Source organism: Piliocolobus tephrosceles, chromosome 16 (genome assembly GCF_002776525.5).
Source record: "Piliocolobus tephrosceles isolate RC106 chromosome 16, ASM277652v3, whole genome shotgun sequence".
NCBI lineage: Eukaryota > Metazoa > Chordata > Mammalia > Primates > Cercopithecidae > Piliocolobus > Piliocolobus tephrosceles.
Window position 1 is genome coordinate 46,406,153 of NC_045449.1, and position 18,094 is coordinate 46,424,246.

An 18,094-nucleotide genomic window follows, 5' to 3' on the forward strand; every position below is an offset into this window, starting at 1 on the left:
CAAAAAAAAAAAAAAAAAAAAAAAATACAAAAATCTAGCCGGGCGTGGTGGCGGGCACCTGTAGTCCCAGCTACTCAGGAGGCTGAGGCAGGAGAATGGCGTAAACCCGGGAGGCGGAGCTTGCAGTGAGCTGAGATCTGGCCACTGCACTCCAGCCTGGGAGACAGAGTGAGACTCCATCTCAAAAAAAAAAAAAAAAAATACAAAAATTAGCTGGGTGTGGTGGCGCATGCCTGTAGTCCCAGCTACTCAGGAGGCTGAAGCAAAAGAATCACTTGAACCCAGGAGGTGAAGGTTGCAGTGAGCTGAGATCTCACCACTGCACTACAGCCTGGGTGACAGAGCGAGACTCCATCTCAAAAGAAAAAAAATTCATTTTGGCCAGGTGCAGTGGCTCACACCTGTAATCCCAGCACTTTGAGAGGCTGAGGCGAGCAGGGATCAGGAGGTCAGGAATTTTTTTTTTTTTTTTTTTGTTTTTGAGACGGAGTCTTGCTCTGTCGCCCGGGCTGGAGTGCAGTGGCCAGATCTCAGCTCACTGCAAGCTCCGCCTCCCGGATTTTCGCCATTCTCCTGCCTCAGCAACCGGAGTAGCTGGGACTACAGGCGCCCGCCACCTCGCCCGGCTAGTTTTTTGTATTTTTTTGTAGAGACGGGGTTTCACAGTGTTAGCCAGGATAGTCTCGATCTCCTGACCTCGTGATCCGCCCGTCTCGGCCTCCCAAAGTGCTGGGATTACAGGCTTGAGCCACCGCGCCCGGCCGAGGTCAGGAATTTGAGACCAGCCTGGGCAACATGGTGAAACCCCGTCGTTACTAAAAATACAAAAATTAGCCGGGCATGGTGGCATACACCTGTAGTCCCAGCTACTTGGGAGGCTGAGGCAGGAAAATCACTTGAACCCAAGAGGTGGAGGTTGCAGTGAGCCAAGATCGTGCCACTGCATTCCAGCCTGGGCGACAGAGTGAGACTCTGTCTCAACAACAACAACAACAACAAATTCATTCTAATTTTACTTCTTTCAAAAGAAAGACAACATTTTCTGGTGCTATCAGAAATAGCCCCATACTCAGAGTGGGCACAGTGACTCATGCCTGTAATCCCAGCTCTTAGCAAGGCTGAGGCTGGTGGATCACTTGAGGTCAGGGGTTTGAGACCAGCCTGGCCAATATGATGAAACCCCATCTATACCAAAAATATAAAAAATTAGCCAGTTGTGGCCAGGCACGGTGGCTCATGCCTATAGTGCCAACACTTTGGGAGGCCAAGGCAGGTGGATCATCTGGGGTCAGGAGTTCAAGACCATCCTGGCCAACATGGTAAAACCCCATCTCTACTAAAAACACAAAAATTAGCCAGTCGTGGTGGCGCATGCCTGTAATCCCAGCTACGCGGGAGGCTGAGGCAGGAGAATCGCTTGAACCTGGGAGGTGGAGGTTGCAGTGAACCAAGATTGCGTCACTGCACTCCAGCCTGGCAGACAGAGCAAGACTCTGTCTAAAAAAAAAAAAAATTAGCCGGGTGTGGTGGCATGCACCTGTAATCCCAGCTACTCAGGAGGTTGAGACAGGAGAATTGCTTGAACCTGGGAGCCGGAGGTTGCAGTGAGCTGAGATCTTGCCACTGCACTCCAGCCTGGGCAACAGTGTGAGAGTCCGTCTCAAAAAAAAAAAAAAAAGAAATAGCCCTTTACTCTTCAACATCTGTTGTGCTTTTGAGAAGCTTTTCTGTATTCGAGGAGCTGCATCCTCACCCTGTGACAACTCCTTAAACTCTCTTTTAAACCTTCTCATCCTCTTTCTTGTTTGCTCCTCTCTGTGACTAGCCTGTCATTATTAATGTGCCTGTCACCTCTCACCTGTGTGAGGGAAAAAATCTAATGTTTAGGGCACCTACTATGTATCAAACACTTTCAGTTGTTTTTACTTCAGTGATGCAATTTACATCCCCACAAGATAGAAGGGAGATATTATCCCTACTCTCACAGACAAAGAAGCTAAAGCTAGGAGAACCTAAGGTCATGTGACTACTAAATGACCAAGCGAGGATTAGATCTCAGTCTGTCTGACTCCAAAGCCCATTACTCTGCTGTAAGCTCCCAAGGAGCAAGCAATCTTCTGATTCATCATTATATACCTCATGGGAACTCAAACAGCACTTTGCACATAGAAGATGCTTGATAAATATTATTGATTTGAACTATGACTTGACCCCTTGAATATGTTTAGCGTTCTGACAATTTAATGTGTGCCCAACTCTAAGAAGCTATACCATTCAGCTTGGTTTAAAAAAAAATGCTCTTTAGGTTCAGCAAGGGCATCAAATGTGCTAACTTTACAATGTAGACAGGAAGATGGCAAAATGAAAGCGCTTGCTCTCTTCCTCTAGATGACTTTTTTTAATTTAATAATCCCATCAGGGAAGTTAACAGTTCACAGTGATAATGGCAACAATGAAACCACCAAACAGAATCTCCCATGCAATCACTAGAATAAATGAGCAGAAGCATGAACAAATTCTAACTGACGCGTCCTCTTTTCACTTTTCAGGAGTATAACATGTATGGCTGGTGGGTGGGAGAACTGAACAGCCTCATTGGGATTGTTCCGAAGGAGTATCTCACCACTGCCTTTGAAGTGGAAGAAAGATGAAACCCAGGTATCAGAACCATTGCCAATGAACTGCCTACTAGTTGAGTGGAACTTGTTGGCCACTACGTTGTTTCTCTGAAAGATGAGAGTTGCCAGTGAAGTAGCTTTTCTTCATTTCTCATACTAATGCTTGTGATTTACCACTGATGGAAAGAAAATGCCTCTGGAATTGTTTTTTTCTTAAATTTGTGGACAGTGTCACTTAGGATAAGGTTCAACTAATAGTAACTTAAAATCTAAACTAAAAGTGACTTAATATGGAAAGCCAAGCACGGTGGCTCACACCTGTAATCCCAGCACTTTGGGAGGCCGAGGTGGGCAGATCACCTGAGGTCAGGAGTTCAAGACCAGCTTTACCAACATAGTGAAACCCCATCTCTACTAAATATACAAAAAAAATTAGTCAAGTGGGGTGGCGGGCACCTGTAATCCCAGCTACTGGGGAGGCTAAGGCAGGAGAATCGCTTGAACCCGGGAAGCGGAGGTTGCAGTGACCTGAGATCACACCACTGGACTCCAGCCTGGGCAACAAAGTGAGACTCCATCTCAAAACAAACAAACAAACAAAAAAATTAATACAGAAATGTATTTTTCTCTTCTGTAAAAATCTAGAGGTAAGTGGTCCAAGGTATCCAGTCCCAGGTACATTTTCTTTTTGTTCTTCTCTGGGTGCCCAACATTCCCAAGGTTACCTCATGGTCAAGACAGATGCTCCAGTTCCAGCCATCCTGTCTGCATCCTACACAGCACATCAGGAAAGATAAGAGAAGGTCAGGCCAGGCATGGGGGCTCACGCCTGTAATCCCAGCACTTTGGGAGGCCAAGGCGGGCGGATCACGAGGTCAGAAGTCCAAGACCAGCCTGGCCAACATGGTGAAACCCTGTCTCTATTAAAAACAAAAAATTAGCCGGGCGTAGTGGCACGCGCCCGTATTCCCAGCTACTCAGGAGGCTGAGGCAGGAGAATCACTTGAACCCAGGAGGCAGAGGTTGCAGTGAACCGAGATTAGGCCATTGCACTCCAGCCTGGGTGACAGAGCAAGACTCCATCTTGAGAAAGAAAAAAAAAAGAGAGAGAGAAAAGCATACTGTCTTCCTTTAACGGCACTTCACAGATGTTGTGCACACACTTCTTTTCACATTCCATGGGCCAGAAGTTGGAATATATGGACACAGCAAGCTGTAAAGAAAGCTTATAGCCCTGTGTCTAGCTTAGAATTGGGAGATTCATGATTAAATACAAAGGGAAGAATGGATATTGGGATAAAGCTGGGAATTTTTGCCACAGGGATGGATCTAGGTTTATCCCCAGCTCTCAAACCCAGGGCACCATTTCCCCAAAATGCCCACATATTGCAATATGACTGACCAAGATTAGGAATCCAATACGAGGATTCCTACGGACGTAATCAAATTAATTTTTAAGTAATAGAGAATGTGGTTTTCAGGGCCAGGCCAGTGGCTCACACCTGTAATCCCAACATTTTGGGAGGTCAAGGCAGGAGGATCACTTGAGATCAGGAGTTTGAGACCAGCCTGGGCAACATAGTGAAACCCCATTTCTACAAAAAATTTTTTAAAAAATTAGCCAAGTGTGCTGGTGCACGTCTGTAGGCCCAGCTACTTGGGAGGCTAAGGTGGGAGGAATGCTTGAGCCCAGGAGGTTTGAGGTTACAGTTAGCCATGACTGCACCACTGCACTCCAGCCTGGGTGAAAGAGCAAGACCTTGTCTCAAAAAAAGAAAAAGAATAGGTTTGTGTTTTATTAGCAAGAATCACATTGTGTTTCAAAATAGTGGGGGTGAGTGCTTGGTTTGGGTGGAGTAATAGTGGGAGCCACTTTGGTGCAGAATGGGTTTTGGTTAGAATTAAGATGCTGATGGAGGGCCCCCAAGACCAGCATGTTGTCACTAGCTCCATCTTCTGGCCTGAAATAGGAGCAGTCTTCATTGCTGGGGGTAAAGAATGGCATCGGTGTGACAGTGATACAGTCCTTGGAGTCCAGACCAGAGCCCACTCTAGTGTGCAGCAGCAGCTGAGTGAATTCATTTAGGAAAATACATAAAGGATAGATCTTATTCTCCAATGCCCTTGTACAACCATACAACAACAGCTCAGGCCTGTCACTCAAGGTTTGATTTTATGATTTTCCTGATGAAGACTCTGTTTCATGGCCACAAGTGTAGAGAGTTGGAATTTTTCTGTCAAATCTAAACAAATCCAGCCGGCCGGGCACGGTGGCTTATGCCTGTAATCCCAGCACTTTCAAGGCCGAGGCAGGTGAATCACTTGAGGTCAGGAGTTTGAGACCAGCCTCACCAACATGGTGAAACCCCATCTCTACTAAAAATACAAAAATTAGTCACACATGGTGGCAGGCACCTGTAATCCCAGTACTTAGGAAGCTGAGGCAGGAGAATCACTTGAACCTGGGAAGCGGAGGTTGCAGTGAGCCAAGATCGCGCCATTGTACTCTAGCCTGGGTGACAGAGAGACTCCATCTCAAAAAAAATAAATAAAAATAAAAAACAAATTCACCTTTTTTCACTCTGTCATTTATTTGTTTCTCTCTTCATTGTCTTTGGCCCAACAAATCTAAGAATTTATCCGGCCAGGTGCAGTGGCTCACGCCTGTAATCCTGGCACTTTGGGAGGTCAAGGGGAGCGGATCATGAGGTCAGGAGTTCGAGACCAGCCTAACATGGTGAAACCTCGTCTCTACTAGAAATACAAAAATTAGCCAGGCTGGGTGGCGGGCGCCATAATCTTAGCCACTCAGGAGGCTGAGGCAGGAGAATTGCTTGAACTCAGGAGGCGGAGGTTGCAGTGAGCCGAGATCATGCCACTGCACTCCAGCCTGGGCAACAGAGCAAGATTCTGTCTCCAAAAAAACACAAAAAACAAACAAACAAAAAAACGATGTTATCCTATTGGCCATTTTTGGTTTGGGTAAACAAAGAAAAAAAAGAAATTATCCTACAGCTATACTTGCACACATGCAAAATGATAGGGATATAAGGTTCATTGTAATAGCAAACACTTGGAAATGACCTAAATGTTTAATAGACAACTAGTCAAATAACTATAGTACATTCATAGAACTGAATATTACGCAACAGTAAAAAAGAAAGGGAAACTGTATGGAATACATTCTGAGATATGTTGGTAAGTTTAAAAAAATAAAGCAGCAAAGAATGGGAGCCAAATTTGCCCCATTTGTATAAAAAGGGACTGGAGATTATATATACCTATTTGTTTATATTTGTATGGGATATTTCTGGAAGGAGACACAAAATGATAACATGGTTGCCTCCAAGGACAGAGAAACTGTGAGACAGGGTAGTGGGGAAAACATTATACTCTGTGCCCTTTAATACGTCTATATTTTGAATCACAAAAGCAAATTTATGTATTTTTTCTCCTTTAGGAAATATATTCTTCCCCTCTACTGCCTTTATGAGGAAACTGATCATCAAAAGTTCCCACTCCCTATTTCTGCCACCCCACCAACGCCTTGGACTCCTCCCTTTGCTGAAGAGACCGAAGTCTCTGACACCTCAGAGTGACTGTAAGCTACCAGAAAGACAAGTGGGAAGAGGTACATTCATCAAACCTGTTACTAAACCAGCCTAGTCATAGCTCATCCCCATCTCTAAATGTGTCCACACATTCACATCTGCCTTTTCCACAAGCTTTTCACAAAGAATGTGAGAGAGAAGGAAATCTTGGGAGGAGGACATTGCTGGTTGTTCTGGCTGGTTTGAAAAGGACAAATAAACCTGAGATGTGTTTCCTTGCCATGTGTGATGACGTTGAGCTCCTTTTTGTAAAATGGTATCAATATGTCAGCTCTGGGCATTTTCACCAACTCCCAACAAAGTGGGGAGAGCATGAGAGAAAACGAAAGCCCAGAGAAAAAAGGAGACTTAGAATTGTCTTTCAGAGTAGAATCTTCTCTGGAATCCATGTCTGTTGTTTATTTTTTGTCTTTTTCTTTTCTTTCTTTTTTTTTTTTTTTTTTTTTTGAGACAGAGTCTTGCTCTGTTGTCCAGGCTGGAGTACAGTGGCATGATCTTGGCTCACTGCAACCTCCACCTCCTGAGTTCAAACAATTCTCCTGCTTCAGATTCCCGAGTAGCTGGGATTATAGGCGCCCACCACTACACCCAGCTCATTTTTGTTTTTTGTTTGTTTTTGAGATGGATTCTCAACTCCGTCATCCAGGCTGGAGTGCAGTGGCACAATCTTGGCTCACTGCAACCTCCCGCTCCCCGATTCAAGTGATTCTCCTGCCTCGGCTTCCCGAGTAGCTTGGATTACAGGGGTGCACCATCACACCCGGCTAATTTTTGTATTTTTAGTAGAGACGGGGTTTCACCACGTTGGTCAGGCTGGTCTTGAACTCCTGACCTCAAGTGATCCACCCGCCTTGGCCTCCCAAAGTGCTGGGATTACAGGCGTGAGCCACCGCGCCCGACCAATTTTTGTATTTTTATAGAGTCGGGGTTTCACCATGTTGGCCCGGCTGGTCTCAAACTCCTGAGCTCAAGTGATCCACACACCTCAGCCTCTGAAAGTGCTGGGATTACAGGCATGAGCCACCACTCCCACCCAGCTACGTGGTTTTTTTCCTATGTGCTGAATCTCCAAAACGAGACAGAACCAGAAGCAAGGCCTTGGAGTCAGCACACTGAAGAGTTCCTCTTCAGGCCTCGGGTTAGTTAACAACCCAAGTGTCCTGCACTACAACACCTCTCAGGCAGGGGCTGAGGAAATGCTCTGAGGAGGGCTCAAGTATGGAAAGAGGGCTCCCTGTTCCCCTTTCCTGTTGTCTGTACCTAGCACTCAGGTTACCTGCACGTTAAAAGGCAGCAAAACATAGTGATTAACAGCATAACATCTGCAACCAGACAGCCTGGGAATAAATCTCAGTTCCCTGCCCTGTCTACTGTGCTCTCTGGAGCAAGTTATTTGACCGTTTATGCCTCAGTTTCCTCACCTTAGAAGGGATATACTCTATTCACTGTATCATTAGGTGATTAGGAAGATTAAATGATTTAACATGTGTAATGGTACTTGGAACAATGCCTGGCACATACTAACGCTCAATAAGGGTAGCTGCTATTGTTGCCTGATTTTCTACAAGAGAAATTTTGAAAGACAGGCAACTGGCCGGGCACAGGGGCTCACGCCTGTAATCCTAGCACTTTGGGAGGTTGAGGCGGGCAAATCACAAGGTCAGGAGATCGAGACCAGCCTAGCCAATATGGTGAAACCTCATCTCCACTAAAAATACAAAAATTAGCCAGGCATGGTGGCATGCACCTGTAATCCCAGCTACTCAGGAGGCTGAGATAGGAGAATCGCTTGAACCCGGGAAGTGGAGGCTGTGGTGAGCCAAGATCATGCCACTGCACTCCAGCCTGGGTGACAGAGTGAGACTCCATCTCCAAAAAAAGAAAAAAGAAATCCCTGTTCAGAGAAGCCCTGGATTGGTGGTAGCCTGCCTCTCCTCTGTAATGACCACGTTGCAGCACTGCAGTAAGACGCCCATCTCACATCACAAGAGAGAAACCAGGGAGCAAACAGGGATGTCAGTGGGCTCTAACGTTCTCAAAAAAAAAAAAAAAATAGATCTTATACCTAACTATTCATTTCCAGGTTATCTGAGCCAAGAGTAAAAAGAAGAAAACCATTTTGTGTATGATGGATAATTGCATGGAATGAAAAGGGGAAATTTTAGGTTTAGGAGGAAAAAAAAGCCAAGTGAGATAAAGGCAATATAGAAGTGTCCTTAACGTCCCCCCGCGCTTCACACAGAGTGCTAAAGGAGGAGGAACCACTAGGTGGCAGCATATGAGCAGGTGAACCAAAGAAAACCAACTGCCTCCGGTTTTAGGGGCCTTTGCACCAATACCATCCCACAGGTAAGGACAATGGGCACCATTCTAAAGTGTTTAACAGAGGGAGGAAACACAAACCCTTCTATACTCCTCCTTTGCCACCCACCTCTCACTCCCCCATCCTCTGCCCATCCTTCCCTGGAGACCCCGGGACCCAAACCTGAAAAGCTGGGTGGCTAAGAGGCCAGAATATCATCGTGCCACCACTCTTGTGGCTGAAAGACATCAGAAAAGGGGATACCAGAAGAGAAAGGGCAGGGATCTGCAACAGGATAAGAGGCTGAAAAAGGAAAAGGTCAGCTGGGTGCAGTGGCTCACGCCTGTAATCCCAGCACTTAGGGAGGCCAAGATGGGTGGATCACGAGGTCAAGAGATCAAGACTATCCTGGCCAACGTGGTGAAACCCTGTCTCTACTAAAAACATAAAAATTGGCCGGGCATGGTGGCACATGCCTGTAATTCCAGCTACTCAGGAGGCTGAGGCACGAGAATCGCTTGAACCTGGGAGGCAGAGGTTGCAGTGAGCCAAGATCACATCACTGCATTGTACTCCAGCCTAGCGACAGAGCAGGAAAAAAGAAAAAAAGAAAAAGGTCAAGGTAACTTCTTCACTCCCTGCAGAGTTCAATGCCCTCTAAATCATATGGCCATTGGCTTCCAGCATTTAAAATAAAATGTCCCTTCTATACCTGTTTACAAGAGGAAACAACCACTTCCCAAACTGCAAAGGTCTTTGGGTACCTCCATACACCCCACGGTAGGCACCACACTCAGATCTCTGGCCCTTCTAGCTGTGAAACTCAGCAGAAAAAGAAATTAGATTGGCCCTTAAGTATATAACAAGTGACCTCATTGGAAATCTGGTCTGTAGCTGTTCTGGCTGTTTCTGACATTGTTATATGAAAAAAAAAAAAAAAAAAAAGGTGGGGGGGCTGGATAAAGCATGTTTGATGTGTTGATAAGACAATCTACAGGCTGATGGACATTCTCTGCTAGGGGACAGTTCTAAAGGAGACTTTTTGGAAGCAGCAGATTCCTACAGTGTTGGAAACTAAACCTCACCCAGCAAAATGGCTCCCCACCCAATTAGCCCCCATCTTAGCTAATGGCTCAGATGGCAACAGGCTAATTAGATTACAGCTCCTCTGTTTGACTCTACTAACCAAATCCCCACCTCACTGCCTGCCACTAACTGGATAACAGGGGCATTAGACCACTTAACTAACCACATTATATGCAGGATGGCTTCTTAATCACCACCAATTGTTCTGGCAAGTGAAATAGGAGAGGGGTGGAGATGAAAGGCTTTTTTCCTTGATTTTATGTAAAGAGAAAATTTAAAAGCTAAAATCCTAAATTTAAGAAGTAAATGTGTAATCATTGACACAGAAGGTACTGACACCCAGTCGATAATCTAACCTGGGACTGATACAGTTTGGCCTGAATTGTCCAAGCTGGTATCCAAGAATACTAAATGCTCTGAAAGCAACATTTCAGCTGCATTTCAATAAAAATACGTTTTTCTAGTGTGTTTTCCCTGTCATCCACATAGCAAAATAGCATAGACATTGTTTTGCAATTACTTCAATATTAAATTTTTCCATATGGTGGCCTGGTATATCTTTTACAAATCTGTATTTAATTCAAAGCCAACTATATTTTTCTTGATGATGAATAAAAAATGGGAAAGAGGTGAGAATTCCTATTAAGTCTCATTCCCTAAACCCAGGTTGATTTTGTTTACAACTAGAGTAGCGTCAAAGGTGGGGTTGACAAGGTGCTCTCCCTCCTGTTTGACAGATTTTTTTTTTTTTTGAGATCTAGTCTCCCCTCTGTCACCCAGGCTGGAGTGCAGTGATGCGATCTCTGCCTCAGCCTCCCGTATAGCTGGGATTACAGGCGCCCACCACTACATCCAGCTAATTTTTGTATTTTTAGTAGAGACAGGGTTTCACCATCTTGGCCAGGCTGTTCTTGAACTCCTAACCTCGTGATCCACCTGCCTCAGCCTCCCAAAATGCTGGGATTACAGGCATGAGCCACTGTGCCCAGCTGAGACAGATTTTTTTTTTTTTCTAAACAGAATATGTAAGGAATTAGCCTTGATCTCAAGTTGCCATTAACCTTTTTAAGAACCTTAGCTTCCTTAGTTGCACCACCCTATTTATAACCAGTTAGTATTTGCAAATAATGAAACTGAGGATCTTAAAGCCTGTGATCCCTGGTTCAAAATCACACAAAATCTGCCATGGAAGAAGAAATAAAATGAAAGCCCCTTGAAATTCTCTGTCAGCTGCTTTGCTTATTGACTTACTCGAGTTCTGTTGCAGTTAGACACTTCCAGTGAGACATCAAAATCCACATTTCATGCCAGGGCATCACAATAAAGCAGTGCTGTCACTGCAAAGCGCAAGATAATGCACGTTGTTGGGGAGGAAGACCCCTGCCTTTAAAAACCAGTCTGGGAAAGATGGAGTTGAAGAGAAGCAAGAAGAAAAAAAAAAAGGTTTTTTTTTTTTTTTTTTAATCTTTTTTATTTTTTTTTTTTTTGAGATGGAGTCTCGCTCTGCTGCCCAGGCTGGAGTGCAATGGCCAGATCTCAGCTCACTGCAAGCTCCGCCTCCTGGGTTTACGCCATTCTCCTGCCTCAGCCTCCCAAGTAGCTGGGACTACAGGCGCTCGCCACGTCGCCCGGCTAGTGTTTTGTATTTTTTAGTAGAGACGGGGTTTCACCGTGTTAGCCAGGATGGTCTCGATCTCCTGACCTCGTGATCCGCCCATCTCGGCCTCCCAAAGTGCTGGGATTACAGGCTTGAGCCACCGCGCCCGGCCTGTTTTTTTAAATCTTAAGAACAAAACTCTCAGATGCCAGGGACAGTGGTGCTTTCATCTTTGGCAAAACAAAAACAAAAACGCTTCCCCTCAGGTCTCCCACCAGGAGTGGCTCTGGAAGGATAAATCTTGAATGGCGTTGATTTGTTAACTCCTAGGGACCAGCAAAATCTGCAGGGCTGAGTTTAAAAAAAAGCAGACCTCTACACAGAGGATTATCTCTGCGACACAGCCCAGTGACTCCAGCTCATTTTCTAGTTTGTGGATTACCATAGTCCCTTGCTTCTTCCCTTCCCTACTGCCCGGCTATTTCATTTCCCATTAGAACTTACCAAGATTGGGTAGGGACTTTGAAATTTATAACTAAAAAGATTCTTCTTTTTCAAGGGATTTGAATTAGTCTCTCTTTTTCCCTATAAAAAACTAACTGTTCAGAAAACATGCTGTTTTTCTCCTCTGTATGAACTGATGACCATTCTTTCGGGTTCTATTAATGATATATTTTAAGATTTAGCCCATGCTGTACAAAAATCTTTTATAATGGCCCCCCAAAATACTGCCACATCAGAGGAAACTAAGGTACAATTAACAAAGTGATCGTATAATTTATTCCCCAAAGGAAGACATTTTTGAGAGTGAAAGGGAAACTTAATGATGATGCCAAGACGGCAGGTGTAAACTGGGAAGTGTGGTCATGCTAAAAATAAGGCAAAATGAGGTGTCCAGTCACCTGGGGAGTGGACGGTAGAGAAGGATGACCTGGCTTTCCTGGTATGAGGCTTGGCTATGTCCCTGCTAATGAAGTCCTCTCCCCTGCAGGCCTGGTTTGTAGGCAGACTCTGCCAACTGGGCTTTCTTTTCCTGATGCCCCGGCATTCTGAGGGGCCTGATGTCTCTGGCATCGAGCCACCTGTGGGGCTGGCCAGCTGTCAGTGGCTGTGTGCATTCAGTTCCCTCGTGGGGTCCCATCACAGTCCACCACCCCTCCAACTGGCAAAGCACCACTGAAGGACGCATTTTTGTGGCACTGGGCAATAGTATGCCACTTCCTTGCCTCCTGTGACAGAAGTGTTCCAAGAGGCTTCTAGTGCTGGTCCTCAAAGAGGGCATCTGGTTCCACTGTAGACACTCGCAGCCTGATGGTGAGCAGCTGGTCACCTTTTGTCCTCCACATCCCATCATGGAACAGGAAACAGATTACAGACATTTCCCTTCTCCACACCATCAGACATGCCCGCATTGCTGTGCTGTGAGTCACCAAGGTGGCATATGCACACCACCAGCCCCAAGGACGTGTCATGAACTATTCCACCTCTGGACAAGCATGCAGCATCTGGAGATTTAAGTTCATTTCTTCAACATCTCCACATTTACGGTACCAGAACTTGGAGCCGACTACTTCACTCTGTTAGCGCAGGGTTTCTCAACCTCAGCATTATTCGTCTTTTAGGCCAGATAATTCTGTGTTGTTGGGAGCATTGTAGGATGTTCAGCCACATCCCTGGCCTCTACCTACTAAATGCCAGTGGCCTCCCCTACCCTACCCCTGAGCTCTGACCACCAAAAATATTTCTAGGCACTGCCTAACATCTCCTGGGGGCAAAATCTCCCCTAGTTGAGAACTGCTGTCTCAGGGCATTTGGGGTGTGCTTAGCACAAAGCACAGAGAAACTGCCCCGCCTTCTAGAAGTTTGTGCTTGAGCCGCTGGATTATAGTGATAGAGATTACAGCTAGGTTGAGAAGATACAGCATTTAAATGCCACAAATTCCTCAGGGCTTAAAAACCCTTTGCTCTACCTTTAAGATTTGCTCACCTGCGCTGCTGCATATTTGCACTACAATGTGTTGGAATGAGCAAGACCATACTTGCCAGTTCAGAGCTGCATTACAGTCTCTCTCATGTTTCCCTTTTCTGTGACAGAAATCTAAAAGAGGAGCGCTGAAACTCTCACTTAGGACCAAGTCAAATGCTGTGTACTTCAAATCAAGAAACACCATGCAGAAGGCAGCCGCAGATGAAAGGGTTCAGTTCTGGTTCGCTCCTCAGTGCACTGGTGGGGCTGGGGCCAGGCAACATGCTTTGTGTGTGTTGACTACGGTCCCCAGGCAGAAGTGGGGAGATTCAGGCCAGATTACCATCTCTCGGCTGTGATTTTCCTGGTCCTTCGTGTTCATTTATGGGAAAGTTTTCTCATACAAAATGACTCCCAGGAGCTCTGTCCAGAACCAAAAAATAAATAAAACAAAAACGCAACCAAAAACCACACTGCCTTCTCAGGAGGCCAAAATAGGAAGTGAGGTCCAGTGCCATTGTTGTCTCTGCCAGCACAGGGGCCATCACCGGCCCTGGTGCCAGCCAGAGCCCTGTCGACGCTGCCTCCCATGGGCCCTGAATCTGAGGCACCTGGAAGGGTTATTAGCAGGATTGGAACTCATCCCTCTGCTGGGACCAGATCATAATTACAGTAATTTTCTAACAGAGCTCGGCAGTAGGACTGTTTAATCAGCATCTGACTCCCTTGTGCTCCCAGTCCTCATTACTCAAGGAGAGGAGTGGGATGCCTCTTAAAGAGACAGTGCCCGCCTTTCAGCATTTTGAACAGATGTGCCCTAATTGGTAGAATATATCTAAGTCTCACAGCTTATAGTAGGCAGGCTGCATTGCCTCCAACAAACTGCCTCAGGCTTTCACTGTTCTGGGCCTTCTGCCGGAAGGATCCGGGTCAGGCTGCTGGTGGGCTGGGCTTCCCACACCAACACAGCCACCAGGGAAAGGGACACACACAGGGCTAGAGCACTTACGGGATTCGAACAGGCTGGCCCTTTCTGAACTGATGGAATCAAAGAAAAAGTGCTTAGCTGAAGGACGGGAAGGAGACTTGACAGCCATGCATGAAAAGAAATTTTGGCTGGTGGCTTCCCATAATCCAGAGATTCCAGAAACATCTTGTGTTCCTACCCTTCCAGGGGAAAAAAAACCTTATAGACTTCTAGTAGTCTCCTAATTCTCACACCCTAGCTTTATCACCTCTGTTTATTATCTGTGCCCCTTTGGCTACCATGAAAGTATCCCTTCGCTTTTTTTCCTACTCCTTTGCTTGTGAAAATAGACCAGATCTCCCCTGAACAAGAGAAAAGTAAAATTATTCACTCTGCTTGAGTCAGGAGCGCTCTGTCTCCTAGGAAGTGTAGTTCTTGTTAACATTTTGAGCATAAGTTGTCTGTGTTTATTATATCGAGATTTGAGGTCTCCAGCTTTCCAACTCCAAATCCAGTCATGGCTAAAATAGAAGTGTTTTTCCCCACTGAGAAGTCATATCTCTAATAAGGCCAGACACAGTGGCCAACACCTGTAATCCCAGCACTTTGGGAGGCCAAGGAGGGCAGATACCCGAGGTCAGGAGTTTGAGACCAGCCTGGCCAACATGGTGAAACTTCATCTCTAAAAACATACAAAAATAAGCCAGGCGTGGTGGCAGACACCTGTAGTCCCAGCTACTCAGAAGGCTGAGGCAGGAGAATCACTTGAACCCGGGAGGTGGAGCTTGCAGTGAGCCAAGATCACGCCACTGCACTCCAGCCTGGGCAACAGAACGAGACTCCATCTCAAAAAAAAAAAAAAGTATAGTGGCTAAGAACAGGAAAGGGGGCACTCATCGACAGTTTAAAGAAAGGTACTTTAAACCAGACTCTGAGCCTTTTACAGAACTGAGTCCCTGCTGGCAGAGGGCCGCCCCTCCAGCTTAGAATCACTGCCCAGTGCTCCACTAAGGAAGTGGTATGCCGTGCTGCAATGGTTATCTGGCTTTAGCTGCTTCTCAGCTGGCTGCTCGTACGTAAATCCACAATGCCACTCCAGCCTCTGATTTAATGCTCCTGCAGCTCAGTGAGGCAGGCCGGGAGCTGGTCTATTCCCCTTTCTATCCCCAACCCCTCCTCATATCAAATCCTTCCAATTCTCACACCACTGTCCACCCCACCCCTAGGGTGTTAAGGATATTCTGCAAGAGCTGAGGCATATAAACAAAGTCACATACATGGAACTAACTTAATGCCCAATCAGATTGTCAAAAAGTCATGATCAGGCTGGGCGCGGTGATTCACGCTTGTAATCCTAGTACTTTGGGAGGCCGAGGCAAGCGGATTACTTGAGGTCAGGAGTTTCAGACCAGCCTGGCCAACACGGTGAAACCCTATCTCTAATAACAATACAAAAATTAGCCAGGCATGGTGGCAGATGCCTGTAATCCCAGTTATTCAGGAGGTTGAAGAAAGAGAATCACTTGAACCTGGGAGACAGAAGTTGCAGTGAGCTAAGATCATACCACTGCACTCCAGCCTGGGTTACAGAGCGAGACTCCCATCTCAAAAGAAAATAAACGTCATGATCACCTCCCAAGCAAAGCTAACAGAGAGGATAGGAGGTACCTTGGACTTGGTCATATGGATCTAAGGCCTTAGCATGAGAAAACTAAGAACTGTGAAAGAGCTCTGATTTCTGAGGACAATTCTGAAAAGCCCTGCAGGGTTGCTTTTTTTTTTTCCTTGAATGTAGTGGTAGACTTTTTCTTTTTTGGGGTGGCAGGGGACTTGTCTCACAGAGCTTGGAAAGTATCTCTCATGTGAACATACTCCACCATCATCTAAAAACATGCTTTTTAAAAAACCACACTTGGATGGGCACAGTGGCTCACGCCTGTAATCCAAGCACTTTGGGAGGCCGAGGCAGGTGGATCACTTGAGGTCAGGAGTTTGAGACCAGTCTGGCCAACATGGTGAAACACAGTCTCTACTAAAAATACAAAAATTGCCAAGCGTAGTGGCTCATACTTGTAATCCCAGCACTTTGGGAGAATGACATAGATGGATCATGAGGTCAAGAGATCGAGACCATCCTGGCCAACATGGTGAAACCCCATCTCTACTAAAAATACGAAAATTAGCTGGACGTGGTGGCATGCGCCTGTAGTCCCAGATACTTGGGAGCCTGAGGCAGGAGAATTGCTTGAACCCGGGAGGCGGAGGTTGCAGTGAGCCAAGATGGCGCCACTGCACTTTAGTCTGGCAACAGAGCGAGACTCCATATCAAAAAATAATAATAATAAATCAATAAAATAAAAATACAAAAATTAACCGGGTGAAGTGGCAGGCCCGTGTAATCCCAGCTACTTAGGAGGCGGAGGCAGGAGAACTGCTTGACCCTGGGAGGTGGAGGTTGTGGTGAACTCAGATTGTACCACTGCACTCCAGCCTGGGCGGCAAAGGGAGACTCCATCTCAAAAAAAAAAAAAAATTGAGCTCGGTTTCCTCAATGAAAAAGGGAGCATATACCTACCCTACTTTCCTCGCTAGGCACTGAAAAGGGCCAATAAAATTATACTTATAAAACTTAGTGTTTTAATGGTAAGAAACCCCCCCCACACACACAAACACATTTCCTCCCACCAAACAAACAACCCCCACAAGCTTGGAATCAGTCATCTTGGGTTATGGATGACTAGATGTGGACCATGGAGGTATCTGACAGAAGAAAGGTGACTAAATCAGGACAGAACTTGACTCAAAACTAAATTCTAAACATTTTTATCCTACAAACAGTTCAATGAGCCACTACCCCCAGCTAATCCTCCATCTTTCATAGAGGTCATCCAGCCACAGTGGCTAGACCTGGGCACACGCAGGGACAAAGCAAAACAGAAGAGGGGCCTATGGCACTGTCTGGATGGAGAGAAACACTCATGTGTGCTATTTTTCTGATGGCCCTAGGCCTGTATTATTAGAAAAGTGCTTTCCTTCCCAGGACTTCTCCTTCTAAGGCCTATACTCAACTAAGAGAGAGACTGAAAGGAGATGGTGCCTAGCCTTAGATTAACTGAGGTGCTATTGTATGCACGCTGCTAATGGATCATTAAAAAAGCTGGGAGTCAGAAACATCACATCCATGTCTTTGAATGGCTCCTGCTGTCCCAGCAGCCTAGCCTGCTGGCAGAACTAGCTGCTGAGTACCAACTCCAGGAAGAAAAGGAGCAAACAGAAGAAGTCCAACCCAGTTTGCTGTTTTTTGGCTGAGTAGGGAATTGACACAGACCACCTCCGGCTCCTGTCTGGAAGTTTCGAGATCAGAGAGCTTCAGGCACAGCTGGGTTCACAGCTGCACCATTTGGAGCATTGGGCTCATTAATATTCATGAGCCATCCCCACCAATCGGCAAAGCGGATGCCATTAGCTTAGCATCTGTCGGGTTTTTGTGAGGGTTGCGCGTGGAGTTTTTTTCCCCTTTTAAATGAACTTCTTCTGACATTTTGGATTTGCCTCTGTAGGTTTTCTATCCTCGCCTTGCTCTGCTGCATTATATAAAGGAGAGACCCAGGGGAGGCGAGCAGGAAAGAGGGATGAATACCAGCCAGGGCTTTGCATCTGCCTGTTGACAAACTTTATTTCTCTTTCAGCACCTGGCACCTCAGACAGGCTGCGAGGATGGAAGCAGCATCAGGTAAATTATACCTAACAAGGTTCATGCCCAGAACTGTGAGAAGAGTTGGATCCCAGCTCTTTGGAAGACAATCCTTCCTCCAGTGGTGAAGTTGAGCTGCACACACAATGCAGGAGGGCTACAGAGCACAGTTCTAAACCATTATTTCCATGCTGATAAATTCAGGATTTATGAAAGGAACTACTGCCATCCCTCACTCCCTCCTTCTCTGCTA

The 18,094-nt window shown here is 45.9% G+C and overlaps 1 protein-coding gene across 14 annotated transcripts in view; it reads left to right on the forward strand.

The window, feature by feature from the left end:
• SKAP1 (src kinase associated phosphoprotein 1) overlaps window positions 1-18,094 on the forward strand; it is a 329,329-nt gene that overhangs the window by 301,334 nt on the left and 9,901 nt on the right. For 9 of the 14 annotated variants that reach the window (XR_002730033.2, XM_023204349.2, XM_023204351.2 and 6 more), the window contains 2 exons: window positions 2,550-2,658; window positions 6,079-6,451. Coding sequence is in view for 9 of the 14 variants with exons in the window: in XM_023204349.2 (XP_023060117.1) it covers window positions 2,550-2,651 (102 nt within the window). In the remaining 5 variants the exon portion in view is untranslated. Of the gene's footprint in view, window positions 1-2,549; window positions 2,659-6,078; window positions 6,454-8,312; window positions 8,454-17,836; window positions 17,969-18,094 lie in introns of those variants that run through there. The other 5 variants (XR_003310003.2, XR_002730031.2, XR_002730030.2 and 2 more) reach the window with 4 other exon arrangements.